Raw genomic sequence first — 13,233 nt, 5'->3', positions numbered from 1 at the left:
ACAAAGCACTTAATGCTCAACACTAGGAGTGCACTCCTGTCAATACGTATACACACCATGCATACAGCACAAATTGGTTTTGAAAGAAGTTGTCGACATTGCATCTACTGAACACAAAAATTAACACCAGACTAAAACAAAAAAATGTATGCTGACGCGCTAGAAAGTACAAGAAGCATGTAATAGTACGTCCCCCTATGCTTTGGTGTTCTTTACAACCTATTGTTTCATGCACAAAGCACTTAATGCTCAACACTAGGAGTGCACTCCTGTCAATATGTATACACACCATGCACAAAGCACTTAATGCTCAACACTAGGAGTGCACTCCTGTCAATACGTATACACACCATGCATACAGCACAAATTAGTTTTGAAAGAAGTTGTCGACATTGCATCTACTGAACACAAAAATTAACAGCGGACTAAAATAAAAAAATGTATGCTGACATAAAAAGAAAGTCTGTTTTAATTGCTATAGTATATTATAGCTCATCTAAACCAAACGTTGTTCTTGTATAGTTACCACTTTTTGCATGGACATCTTTGACTTCCAAAAAATCGTCGTTATCCAATACACTGGCTGCAGGCGGTCTACGAAGGCTCCAATTATTGCTACGAAGTGTTAGTTTTCTGAAAGAGACAAAACTGATGGTGCATGACACAACATGCAGTTGTATTTAGTTTCTCAAGCAAGTGTCTCATTCAGTAAAAGTGATAACAGCATTGAACATAACTTGCATCAGCTATAACAAAGGCAAAAAACCTGAAACGCAACATTTTCATATATCCTAGTACCGTCCTTTAAGTCCATAAGTATAGGTTGGATAGTTATAATTAATCACCGAGACAAGGTGTGAGCATGTACGACATAGTCATGGAGACAATAAAATTAGCATATGAATGATTCACACACACGAAACAGTCTAAAAGGTGTCAACTTTACCTTACGACATGGTAGATGACAACAGTGACAATTAAGACCACACCCAGTAGTACAGGGAAGTAGAAGAATGGGAATAGAAGCCAAGTGACACTGTCAGTGGTTGTCAAGTCTCCATTCCAGTTCTCAGGGATCTGTAGCATACACACTCAGTGATATTGTACTGCTGCATGTGGCCTCTAGTTATTGTACCTGTATGCCTGAGTAGATAGCGTACGTATCCAGGAAAGAGGGGGTACCTCTGATCATCATGAGCAGTGCATAGTTGAGCAGTATCACTGCTTCCAGTATGTTCTGCCACAGCTTCTTGTAGGGTTTTAAGAACAGATGAATGGCCAGCACATTGAGCAGTACATACAGATTGGCTACCTGTGAGGGAGTAAGACATCAATTGATGTGTTTCACACACTGTAGGGAACACTTACTGATCTCCCAGGTAGGACCACTGCAATGCCTAAAATGAGGAGCCTTCTGAGGAGCTCAAAAGAGCTCCACCATTTTGCCTCCCAAGAGTCCCTGTACCCAGCCGTTAATGCAGTGTACATCCACTCAATTGTACGAGATTGGCTCTGTAGAAACCAGACAACAATAAGATAATATGAGCAACCTAGATCAAACATATAACCTACATATACCTAATGCAAAGTGCTTATATTCATTGTCCACATACTAGAAACATTCCAAGGTACCTGTATTTGCTTGGAGCTTGCTATCACTGTGAATACAAACACAGCTGGAATGAGCAACACTAAGGCCAGCAGAACAAAGATGGCTATCACACCCAGTGCAGTGTGACTGGGATCCTGGAAGCATGTCACTGTCCCGTCCAAGTACCAGTGCTGGGGGGTGCATATACGTACAGTCACGACACAGAACGTCATGTGATGGACTCACTAAAGCTTCCTCTTCTCCGTCTGCACTTGGTGTGTACTGACACTGGAGGAGATTCAAGCAAGTGTGGACCAGAGGAGCATAGAGTAGCAGCACCAGACTCCACACCCCATGCCAAACATACTCACGACCATCACGTGACCTTGTGCATGGGGAAGAAGTCAGTGCTAATCTGGTATGATAATGGTTTGTAGCTTATATACCTAGTTACATAGATGGTGATAATCGCTATGGTAGAGCCGAGAGTTGCGATTGCAGCTGGAGTGAACTTTGGAGCAAAGGATACAAGAGGAGACATGGATGGAAACAGACAGAAATCCCACGGAAAGTACAGTCCAATGGCACTCGAGAGAAACAGCATCTGAAAACAGACAGTCTCTAGATATAGTGTATTACATGAGGGAGTATTACTCACGTATTTTCTGATGTTCCAAAATGATATTGGGAAGTACTCAGTCGTATAGTAGGCAGTCTGTATGTAAAACAAGAGCCCCTTCATAGACTCTGGGAAGCTCACGTGAAGTTTGATAGCAAGGACAAGGATCAGTGCAACCAGTATGATATCACCAACAACTGCATGAGTGGAGGGAGGGTAACAACACACTAAGGACACCTGAATACTTACCTAGGAGTGCAATAGCGTAGTAGTTGTCTTGATCACAGTCTCTACAGTTGGTCCTCAGAACCCCCACACCAGTTCCATTGATGCACTGACCACACAGTGTGCCTGGAGTGGAGCAGTGAACATACTGTCAAGATAGCTAATTATTGCAATGCTCACCATTTCTGAGAGGGTGACACTGGAGATTGAGGGTGGGGTCTTGTTGAAAGAAGAGAGCCTCACACGTCTGTCCCCCTCGTGTGTGACAGCGACAATAGGAGGCAGGGCAGGGGGTGAGGTCAAGGTGGGGGGTGGGGTCATCCTCTTCAACTCCCCAGAAACCATCCCTCATAATGACCACGTTTTCTTCACAGTCTAAGATGTTGTAGTTGTCTCTGACACAGCGACAAGAAAGGAGTCTGTCACCATTAGTCTGTTGACGGAGCTCATAGCCAGGTTGACAGGGCACTATAGACAAATTGAAGTAGAACTTCTCAGCCTAAAAAAAGTAAATAAATAACGGAGATCAAGAATTGTTAGTTACTTACACTTCTGACGATGTAAGGTGTGTCAATAAGTATCTGAACCACTTGATTTTGATTTTGACGAAACGTTTCGGGTGAGAGAGATGGGAATCCGTACACCACAGTCACTGACTCATCACTGGGTTGTATGGGGAGCAGTGAGGGTTCAAAGCGAACTTGATTTGAATCCTGTAGGGAAATTAAAATTGTTTACTGGCTAGTACTATTGACATAAACCAAATAGCTGCATATTCCAGATTCTAGCATTGTCACACGTGTAGGTACAAGCACTCACCATGCTGTCAGTAGTAGGACTGTCTCCTGCTTGACTGAAAGCTCCATTGCTGATGGCAGTCCTCGAGTCAGACAGTCTCAAGATAACGTACGCTGGGTTCCCAAACTGATCCACTCCCATAAAATTCACACGACTCCTCTCTCCAGGACGAATAGGAAGCTACACACACACACACACACACACAGGGGGGACACATGTCACTCACATCTGGAGCCTTCAATACTGGACTTACTGGAGCTGTGCCATTGCTTGAGCTGATATTGACAGGCTCAGTTTGAAAGTAGTAAGTACTAGCTGTCGGGTCGTCTTTGAGAGAAGTGGCATAGTTGGTTTCATTGCTGCAAAACCATATCAATCACATGCAGCCATTACACCCTCAAACAGTAGAACTCACAATTCAAAAACTTTCCAGTTTGGGAACCGCTCAATTCCAAAGGTAACATCTATTTCGTTGGTACCCTTGTCAACTTTGTCGGCAGAGAACCAGGAGCAGTGATCCAAGTGAGATATGTACACGGCTGGACCCACTGATGCACGATTACCAGAGAACCTTATGGACACCTGCATACAAACACGAGCACATCACATGACACTGCATTTCGTGTCTATTGGGCCAGTTATAGCAAACACACGCAAGTGAGTAGCTGTAGAGCATGGACAACCAAGGCCACATGCATGCAATGATACGAATTACGAACATGAGTACATCACTTGCCACTGCATATGTTACAGTAAAGCAAACACACACAAGTGAGAACATGGACAACCAAGGCCACACACATGCAATGCTATGAAATGTTGGTATTTTGTAGCTCAACTCACATCATCCCATTGCCCTGGTGACAGTGACGTATTCTCGTAGATGAGGAAGCACTGTGGGTTGTATACAAGCTGAGAGAACACTGGGGAAGCTCTTTGTACTGTCACTACAATGGCTGAACCAATCCTGTAAAGACAGATAATAATTTAAAATGAAATGAAATTTGACAACCATTACATTCCAGTGTTGTTGATGAATTCCATTGACGTATTAGAATGTAGTTTGATCTGCCCAAAGTCCTGCATGAACAGAGCTCCGCCCTCTCTACTCTCAGCGTTGTTGCCGATGAAACTGACCAGTCCACCGCGAAGAATCTCCACTTGAGAACCCACCACCTACAGGGAAAGGACCATCTTCAAAAAAATATAGCACCAAAAATAGAAAATAATGGGCGCCAAAACATTTTTTTGCAAATAGAATGGGCTACTCTCAAACATTAGCTGTCATACGTTCTCTTACAAGAAGGAAAGTGAAGGAGACAGAAAAGTGTGCGCTAATAATTATACAGATTCAACATAATAAATCATTATTAGTGATCACCCGCAAACCAGGTCCTTCATTAAACTCCAGTCTATTGTGGCCAGACATGTTTGTGTTGATGAAGGCGACTCCGAACGTGCCTCCAGGTGCACTGTTTCTGGCGAACAAACTGCAAAACAGAGAGAACGTTAATGAATAGTAAGTCTAAAGTGTGTACTGAGTACTTACTTATTGTGACATCGATAGTGATGAGATTCAAAACGGTTTTGAACGTATAGGAAAGAGGCGAACATGAGAGCAGACCCGACATTGTTGGCACGGTTATTCACAAAGGTGCACTCGGAGATCGACACCAGATTACCAGCACCTTGACTGAAAGTCTTCACATAAAAGACATCAAATTAAGTTAACATTCACAACAATGCAAACCACCTCACCTGTACCGAACTCACTCCTCCCCCGTACGATCCTGTATTGCCCTCGAAGTGGCATCGTATAAACTCCATCACAGTAGGTGGATAGTCTATATTCTGATTCAGAAAAGATATTTGAACTGCCCCACCGAACCCTCCCTCTCCTTTGACACTGTTGTTTGTGAAATTGGTACCTTCGACTTTAAATGAATGCGTTGTATTTTGGCCATCAATATTCAAATAGAGTCCACCTCCGAACGACTCTGCATCGTTATTATCAAAGAGGCAATCACAAATTGTCACGGAGATGTTGCGAACATTCTCTTGGACATAGATTCCGACCGCACCTCCACGGCCGTGATATATGTTATTGTTGAGGGCCTCGTTCAGTTGGGACTGGGAAATTCCAGGTGGTAAAATTGCTCTATTGTTTGTGAAAATACTTTTAGAAATCGAAAGAAATGGTCTTGTTTGATTGGATAAAACTGTTATATTACTCTGAGGGAAGTAAGAGACTGAAACTGCACCAGAGTTGCCATGGAATTGCGGCTTTTCCGTATTTGTTGAGCAATTGTTAAAGTAACAATCCATAATCTCGATAGTGTTGATATTGGACATATCCACAGCAGAAGCAGTGTATCCCCTGTGTAGAAAAGAACATCAAATATTATTGAATAATAATAATAGAACTAACAAAATATTGACTTAATACGTACCTAAAAGAGCAGTTACTAATAGCAACTGATTGCAAGTTTTCAAACTGTAGTGGTTGGTTACAGCCCTCAAAGTTTATTCCGTCCAATACAACAGACGACGTTTCTGTACCACCTCCGTCGAAAAATAACGGTCCGAAGTACTCGTCCAGTTTGTCTCTCCCTGATGGGACGTGGGGATCTACACATCTGATAGAAACATTTTGTAACAAAGTGCTGGTCATGACAACACTGTATCTCATTCTAGATGAAGTTTTCCCCGACAGTACATACAAGCCCGGTTCCAAATGAACTGAACACAATCCGAGCCGGAGTACGTTCCGGAATTGAAAGACTCAAGGTAGACGGACAAATTTGTGCACGCTGTGTACTGATCAAAGCTGCTTCGAATGCAGGCTCCAGATTCATCAGACCTCAGTGTGTATGTGTAGGTACAACTGTGTGGAGGAGTGTCAGCTGCAGACAGTACTAGCCCCAGGCAGGTCTGTAGCAGCAAGTGCCAGCTGAGAGTGGTAGACAAAGATACACTCATTGTAGATTGACAGTGGGTGAGCTTGATTGGACAAGGGAGATCTTCTAGGACAGACGTACTCTACACTACAATAACTACTCAGGCCTGGGTTTGCACACACCCACTTATCCGGTCACATGGTGTTTGTTATTATTTTGTGCAGCCCAGCTCCACCCCCCTTTCTAGAATCACTTTGTACTTTGTAGTTTATTTGTGAGGTCAAGGATGTTTCTTTTACAAAATAAGAATTACAACATGGACTACAAACAATTATACAGATTGGGTAACTAGAGAACAATCAATTAGAGCTAGATAGTTAAATCACAGAATGTCTTATGTTAATGTTAATAGAGTGTATGTAGTTAAGCTATGGTGGAGACATTGAAGTTAGAGTGTAGGGTAGGATGCATCTGAGGCGATACCACACTGGTTGTACTTGTCCCTGGCCATCATCACAAATCCACTCTGTCCCCAGTTGGTCCCCCAGCTGCAGATAGACAGAGGAGGGAATAATTGTTATATCACAAGAGAGAATGCAACATTCTTCTAGAGGAGAATTGCAAAAGATCATTCCAGAGTTCAATGTGTTGCAAAAAGAAACTTAACAAAATATGCATCTCTGGCTGAACCAAGTGAAGGGTTTCTAACCCATTCTTTATACGTACCTGTTCTTAGCTAGCCAGTATTTCTTTCCAGAATAAGAACCGTAGCCAGTGATGACCATGGCGTGGTTGAGACTAGAGCTGGTGCATCGGGAAGAATCATACACTCCACTGTAGTAGAACTGAGTGTGTGTGTGAGTGGGGTGATATAATTATGACGTGTTAATGTATTTGGACATGCTTGGTAACGAATTGTAAAAAGGCAAGTACATTCTCGCTAAGATGTCAGAAACAAAAGGCTTCACTAGTCACCATATACAACATTGTACCTCACTAAAAAAATCATGTGCAAGACAAATAGTGTGCAAATAGCGTGCCTCAATGCTGCTATTAAAGTAGCATGCTTAACTGAAAGGCTCACCCTGAAGGCACTGTTAGCACCATCAATGGCCACAGAAACTGGCCCCACATTAGCCACAGCTGTTAGCAAGTCCTCCTCACTCCCACTCTTAATAGACACACTGCCAGACATGGAGGTGCCTCGGTACGTCTTCTGGTAGTTGCAGTATGATTGCTATAATTTATAGCAAAACAATTATAATTATAGTGAAAACTGCAAGGAACATACCATACCAAGTTAAAACTCTAAAGCTGGCTCGGGAAATCATAATGCTTACCTTTCCAAAGAAAGGATATGCGCTCTCTTTTGATACTCCATCATTAGCTATCACATATAGGAAAGCATCGTACATGTTTCCACCATGGCAACCGTGGTTTCCATAGGGAACTGAAGGGGTAGAATAAAAGACGACATAATATTCACATAAGTATAGAAAGTCTTATAAAGCCTATACAAACAGGTGTATGAATATCATATGCACGACGTTGCAATCTAATAAGAGGCAGCAGGTGCATGGTAACTAACTTGAGCAGTCGATGATGTTTTGCTCGCTGAGTGACTCTCTGTTCCCACCGTGAGCCAAAGCATAAGCTCCCTCAAGAGCACCCATGGCACTGAATGCATAGCTAGCTCCACAGTCTCCCTATTTACACACAGAAGAGCATGATTTAATTGATTTGCAACACACCTATACATCATGGAATATTGATGAAATATCTCATAGCACCATAATGGATCCCATGTATGCATGCATGAGCTAACAAAAAGCATTTAAGCATCGATATAATCATACAGGTGAAAAAACCTTGCACAAACCTGGTCCTTCACGGCAGTCACTGCTCCCTTTGTTCTCCAATCTACAGCCTCTGGATAATCGTAGACTTGGGATTCAGGCTGAAAGGTCTTGGAGTAGTTTCCATTCTCGTTCTGTTCTCTAACTTGGTACGTTGAGAGGTAGTCTGTCCATTCCAGCTCAGTCTATAGGAAAAAATCCTCAGTAATCACAACAGCTTTAGCTTGTAGCAAAAAAAATTGAAGAGGAAATTCCCATGCATGAGAATTTCTTACCATGTCTCCAAACTTGTTCATTGCAAGAGTAAAGCCGAAAATGTGAGAGTTGGCATTGTGTTGCTCGATGTATTTCTTGTTAGACAACCAGGTAAGATGTTTCTCTAGCTCTACAAGATGTGTGTCGTAGATTTTTTCGTGTCGAGACTTCCACACTTGCCATTCCTCCACAAACTCATACTTTGGCTCCACGGCGGAGGAGACTGCAACGAGACCCAGTACTGCTATTACTGACACGAGCATAGTTTGAATCTGCAGGTAAACAAGAAGAGAGAGTCTGGTTATCACACGTGCAGTATCATCAGACAGTTTAAAACCAAGTACCAACATTAATTTGGTACTCACTTTTGATGAAATGGTGATTCCACTGGCAATCTTTGTTCTAGCTCTGATGTGACTCTATACTGTTTAAAATGAGAACTCTCTACTTATAGAAAACTGACGGTAGTAAATTGCTTTGTCCATTTTATTATGCTAATAGCCTCTGAATAGACTCCATTAGCTACACTCGCATAATGAGAAGTTTACAATTGAGCCTTGCGATTGGTACTGGCATCTGAAAGACGTGATGACATTTTCCTATCAATTGTTGTCCAGTGAATACTGTACAAACTACTGCATTCAGTATGTATTGTCAAAGCATACAGACAATTCAGTCATGCATGCAACAGGGCACGTTTTCTTAACAATGCAACTTTAATGGAAGTTCGATGCGTGTGAACATCGCTCAGAAGATCTGCAATTAGTTTAGCAATTAGGAAGGGCTATTCAGTGTCGTAGGTACTTTAGACCATCAACTGCTGGTTTAGGTACAGATATATACAGATATTAGTGAGGAAATGAATAAATTAATATAGCTATATAGCAAACCATTGCCAAAGTAACCTTGATGTAGGCCTTTGTAGCTAGCTACAGATATAAAGATATTGATATTGAGGCTAAAAGATGAGCAAAGGTAAGCAAAGGCCCCAACACACACTACATTTATAGCCATACATAATACACACTTAGTTTATTTTAGCAACATGCACGATGATTTCTCTCGTTTGTTTCTTGCACTGCAGCTTCCCTGCTGTTGCTAGTTTTAAGTGTTACACTAGTCCTATCAGCAGCAAGCCTGGCTCCAAAGTATCAGTTCATAGAGGAATGGCAGCTGTGGAAGACAAAGCACACTAAGTATTATGACTCGGACAGAGAAGAGCTGGAGAGACATCTAGTGTGGCTATCAAACAGAGAGTACATACAACAGCATAACGTCAATTACAGAGCTGGAGTCCTAGGATTTAAACTCGCACTAAACAAGTTTGCTGATATGGTGACTTTGAGTAACAGCGATAATTTCCTGTGCATGCTGACATGAAGAAATACATTAACACTTTTGATGCGCGTCTTGCTTTCCGTCCATGCAGACAAACTCTGAGTACGCTGCCCAGTACCTGACCTATAAGTCGTGGGACAAAAGCAGTAAACACAATGCAAAGGTAGAGATCTATGTGCCGCCTACTTTCAGCTCCTGGCCAGAGTTTGTTGACTGGAGACAGAAGGGGGCTATCTCGGACGTCAAAAATCAGGTGCCAACTGGGGCCGAATATCTAACAAGTACAACACAACCTAATACTGAGCCTAAAAAGCACAAATGATAGCGGGTAATTCTCGGTGAATCCCTCTAACTGTGAAAAATGTATGCAGGAAGACTGTGGAGCTAGCTATGCATTTGCATCAATTGGTGCCCTAGAAGGTTTCTATTCTCTGGCGTACGGGAAAAGTGCTGGACTGAGTGAGCAGAACATCATCGACTGCTCACGTAAGAGGTTTGAATTGTGCCTGTTGGCTACGCAATAATTGACATAATTTTATACAGTGGAACATACATTTCACACACAAACAGTGCCTGAAGGAAACAACGCATGCTATGGCGGAAACATGTACAATACATTCATGTATATTGTTTTCAATGACGGGGTCAACACTGAAGAGTACTACCCTTACAAGGGAGTGGTGAGTATACACTGTACTGAAAACCACAAACGGTTACAAAGTTAAAGTATTAACTATTAGCAGCAAATGCCCTGTAACTTCAGTTACGAAGAAATAGGAGCAACAATGTCCGGGATAGTCATAATACGAGCAGGCAGTGAGACTGACCTACAAGCAGCTGTGGCATTCGCTGGTCCCGTGACAGTTGCCGTGGATGCAAGCTCCACAGAATTTAGGGTAGGTACTCTACCCCTCAATAGTTTGTACACAGTACTATAATTATAGTCGTGCATGCATGCGGCATGCTTGCTGTGTACATATTGACAACCACAGTTCTACTCGAGTGGTGTGTTTGACAATTACCGGTGCTCCAACTACGACATCAACCACGCCATGCTAGTGATAGGATATGGCAGATCATCGGATGGAAGAGAATACTGGAGGGTTAAAAATAGGTAAGGCTTTTCCTTTTTAAAATCTTAAAATAAGGTCTGTCATATATAACTGGCTGGAAAAGTGACAAAAAAACATATGTTACTGAGTACGTCACATGCATACAGATTACCCTAAATACACATCAACAGTATACCAACTATATAGGCAAAGTATGAATAGGTCAAGCATGTACTGATTCAACATTAAGTCAAGGTTCATGGAGCCACATGACATACCCATTGAACGAACATGCATTGATACAAATATTTTCACAAACATGCATTGATACAAATATTTTCACAATCTGTTCGCATTGACTAGGGCCATTGTCTATTTCTACAGCTGGGGCACAGCTTGGGGTGAAGATGGCTACATCATGATGTCCAGGAATCGCTACAACCAGTGTGGTATAGCAACAGACGCCTCCTACCCCTCCCTCTGACCAGGGGGCAGGATCCTCACCATATATATAATTATATGGACATTTTAGGATCACTTTAGACAATGTATAAGCGTAAGACTTGTATTGTGATGCCTACACACTAAACAATATTGTAAGACGTTATGTTTTGAAATAAACCTGACAGACATGAGTTGTGTATGCAAGGGGCAATAATTTAACATATACCATTGGATACATGTAAGCTTAAGCTACCTTAGGTACTAGGTGAGTGGGTGTATATAGGGTGGGTGGGTGAAGCGATGGGTGGAACTATAAAGCTATAATGCAGTGAAACTCTGTTTCATTTTTCAAACATTTTATTATTTTGTGTATAGGTCTAGTAACTATAGCTTCATGCAGAGTTGGATTGAGATGAGCAGCTTGGGAAATAGTGAAGAAGAAACCATAACTGATACAAAACTCGTTCTAAACTGAAATCTAAAAGGCCCGAGCACTAACTATTGGGAGTTTTCATGCAATTGTAGACGATAATCTCTAGATCTAGTTTCACAAAATACAAAGAAGAATTTGGGAAGATTGCAATCAGTCTTCTAAAGGACTGGAGCTATTATTAGTGATTAGTAAGACCCTGCCGAATAGAATATTGTGAGTTGAACAGAACTAATTAAAAATTTCGGGTAAGCACTGGTAATTATGTTGCTGCTACTTAGTCTGACAGTTTTGGTAGTGGGTCAGTGTGAATCAGTCACATTTTATGTGACACCACTCAACTCACCCAACCACTGCCCTCAACCCTGCCACACCATTGACTACTATTCATCAAGTTCTTTCATTTTGTCAGCAGAAAATGGAGCTGATGGAACAACATTTGCCTTCTTGAAAGGTGAACATTTTCTTCAAAACAAGTCATCACTCATTCTTGCAAATTCTACGACTGTGAATCTCATTGGTTATTTGAAAACAATCCCTACACTTTCCATATCAAGAGATTCAGTTTTGCAGGCCACCAACATCAGCTTCTTCACTATTGAAAGCCTAAAAATAATAGGAGAGTATGACATAGTACAAAATTCATACATCGCATGGCAACAACAAATAGAGATCAGCACAACCACTGCATTACTTATAGGAGTTCAACTTTCAACCTGTTACGCTACAATTGATAGCGAAGAATTGGAGATACAAAGCAGCTCGCTAATCGGGACCACTCTTGCAAGCAGCTGCAGTTTGCACCATTTTCAAACTGCTGTGCTGAATAATACGGAGACAGTGGACAGCCAGCTTAAGCTTGGTATGTGTGAGTATAGCAATTCCACAAGCCTCAAGCTAGTGCATTGCAATATCACATCTCATGCTAATCTCCCTGGAATTGAAACTGGATTGGGAAACGGGGTTACGTATACATTTATAGAATTGAGGGACACTCGCTACGGTGGGAAATTGGCTATAAATTTAGAAGTTGCTAACATGCACAAAACCCTCAGATTTCATGTTGTAAACTGTACATTTAGGTTTATTCCCATACGACAGTTTAACATTCAACAGCAGCCAAATCTAATCCAACTAATTATCAAATACGCTAAAATTGACCATTCTCCAAGCAACGTACAGTTTATTATAGAAAACACGGAATTTGACTGCAACAAATGGACCTGCGTGTACATCAACATACCGTTCACATCTGGAGACAAAATTAACGTTACCATTACAAATTCTGATCTTACAGGCAGCAACCAAGCCCTGGTTGCAGTGAAGAGCGATTACTACGGGGACTATGTCAATCCCTCGTCTCTGTTCATTCAATTGTATGAAGTAATTGTCCGAAGTTTTATTGCCAACAAATATAATTTAGCAGCAATACAATTGAATAATGTTAATAAACTTATTGTTACAGACTGCAAATTCATCAACAACGAATGTACAGCTATGGAGACCTATAACAGTGTCATTGCCTTTTCTGGTGAAGTACTATTTCGGAACAATACAGGCTCAAAAGGAGGCGCTTTATCGTTGTACAACTCTCGGCTCTTTTTCCACGACAACTCACAGGTCTACTTTGATGGGAATACGGCAAAGGAAGTGGGAGGAGCTATGTACATCAAAATTGAGGAAAACATCAACTCGAACACAGAACCATCATGTTTCTACACACGTAAT

General features: G+C 41.7%; 3 protein-coding genes across 4 annotated transcripts; 1 reads left to right on the top strand and 2 right to left on the bottom strand.

The window, feature by feature from the left end:
- Positions 1-367: 367 nt before the first annotated feature.
- LOC135331767 (uncharacterized) lies at positions 368-6,298 on the bottom strand. Its single transcript, XM_064527009.1, has 20 exons — positions 5,684-6,298; positions 4,992-5,610; positions 4,783-4,934; positions 4,615-4,723; positions 4,252-4,409; positions 4,077-4,200; positions 3,649-3,815; positions 3,487-3,592; positions 3,255-3,413; positions 2,984-3,148; positions 2,616-2,934; positions 2,460-2,561; positions 2,250-2,407; positions 2,038-2,195; positions 1,838-1,976; positions 1,633-1,782; positions 1,369-1,512; positions 1,136-1,312; positions 947-1,077; positions 368-633 (listed from the first exon to the last, which is right to left on the bottom strand). The coding sequence occupies exons 1-20, from the start codon at positions 5,920-5,922 to the stop codon at positions 486-488; spliced, it is 3,624 nt and encodes a 1,207-aa protein (XP_064383079.1). The 5' UTR covers positions 5,923-6,298; the 3' UTR covers positions 368-485.
- Positions 6,299-6,420: 122 nt separating this feature from the next.
- Positions 6,421-8,744, bottom strand: LOC135331789 (procathepsin L-like). Its single transcript, XM_064527043.1, has 8 exons — positions 8,607-8,744; positions 8,262-8,513; positions 8,010-8,171; positions 7,719-7,836; positions 7,471-7,580; positions 7,215-7,367; positions 6,857-6,975; positions 6,421-6,678 (listed from the first exon to the last, which is right to left on the bottom strand). The coding sequence occupies exons 2-8, from the start codon at positions 8,502-8,504 to the stop codon at positions 6,579-6,581; spliced, it is 1,005 nt and encodes a 334-aa protein (XP_064383113.1). The 5' UTR covers positions 8,505-8,513; positions 8,607-8,744; the 3' UTR covers positions 6,421-6,578.
- A 235-nt stretch (positions 8,745-8,979) lies between these two features.
- LOC135331787 (procathepsin L-like) lies at positions 8,980-11,250 on the top strand. Of its 2 annotated transcripts, none has more exons than XM_064527040.1 (8): positions 8,980-9,216; positions 9,326-9,576; positions 9,671-9,832; positions 9,951-10,065; positions 10,150-10,259; positions 10,323-10,475; positions 10,572-10,693; positions 11,016-11,250. In XM_064527040.1, the coding sequence occupies exons 1-8, from the start codon at positions 9,207-9,209 to the stop codon at positions 11,113-11,115; spliced, it is 1,023 nt and encodes a 340-aa protein (XP_064383110.1). In that variant the 5' UTR covers positions 8,980-9,206; the 3' UTR covers positions 11,116-11,250. The 2 variants fall into 2 exon arrangements, with proteins under 2 accessions (XP_064383110.1, XP_064383109.1); XM_064527039.1 differs by having other exon boundaries at positions 10,320-10,475.
- The last annotated feature ends 1,983 nt before the right edge of the window (positions 11,251-13,233 follow it).

The sequence above is a fragment of the Halichondria panicea genome, chromosome 2 (genome assembly GCF_963675165.1).
Source record: "Halichondria panicea chromosome 2, odHalPani1.1, whole genome shotgun sequence".
NCBI lineage: Eukaryota > Metazoa > Porifera > Demospongiae > Suberitida > Halichondriidae > Halichondria > Halichondria panicea.
Note: the sequence above shows the minus strand (reverse complement) of the source record. Positions and strands in the feature narration are given on the sequence as shown.

Coding starts and splice junctions, on each gene's coding strand:
- LOC135331767 (XM_064527009.1), bottom strand. CDS start 5,922: ATGAGATACAGTGTTGTCATGACCAGCACTTTGTTACAAAATGTTTCT. Junction 5,611..5,683: donor ATTAGTAACTGCTCTTTTAG/GTACGTATTAAG, acceptor TTTTCTACACAG/GGGATACACTGCTTCTGCTG. Junction 4,724..4,782: donor CACTATCGATGTCACAATAA/GTAAGTACTCAG, acceptor TCTGTTTTGCAG/TTTGTTCGCCAGAAACAGTG.
- LOC135331789 (XM_064527043.1), bottom strand. CDS start 8,504: ATGCTCGTGTCAGTAATAGCAGTACTGGGTCTCGTTGCAGTCTCCTCC. Junction 8,172..8,261: donor TGAACAAGTTTGGAGACATG/GTAAGAAATTCT, acceptor TTTTTCCTATAG/ACTGAGCTGGAATGGACAGA. Junction 7,837..8,009: donor TGACTGCCGTGAAGGACCAG/GTTTGTGCAAGG, acceptor GTGTGTAAATAG/GGAGACTGTGGAGCTAGCTA.
- LOC135331787 (XM_064527039.1), top strand. Junction 9,577..9,670: donor TAAACAAGTTTGCTGATATG/GTGACTTTGAGT, acceptor CCGTCCATGCAG/ACAAACTCTGAGTACGCTGC. Junction 9,833..9,950: donor TCTCGGACGTCAAAAATCAG/GTGCCAACTGGG, acceptor AAATGTATGCAG/GAAGACTGTGGAGCTAGCTA.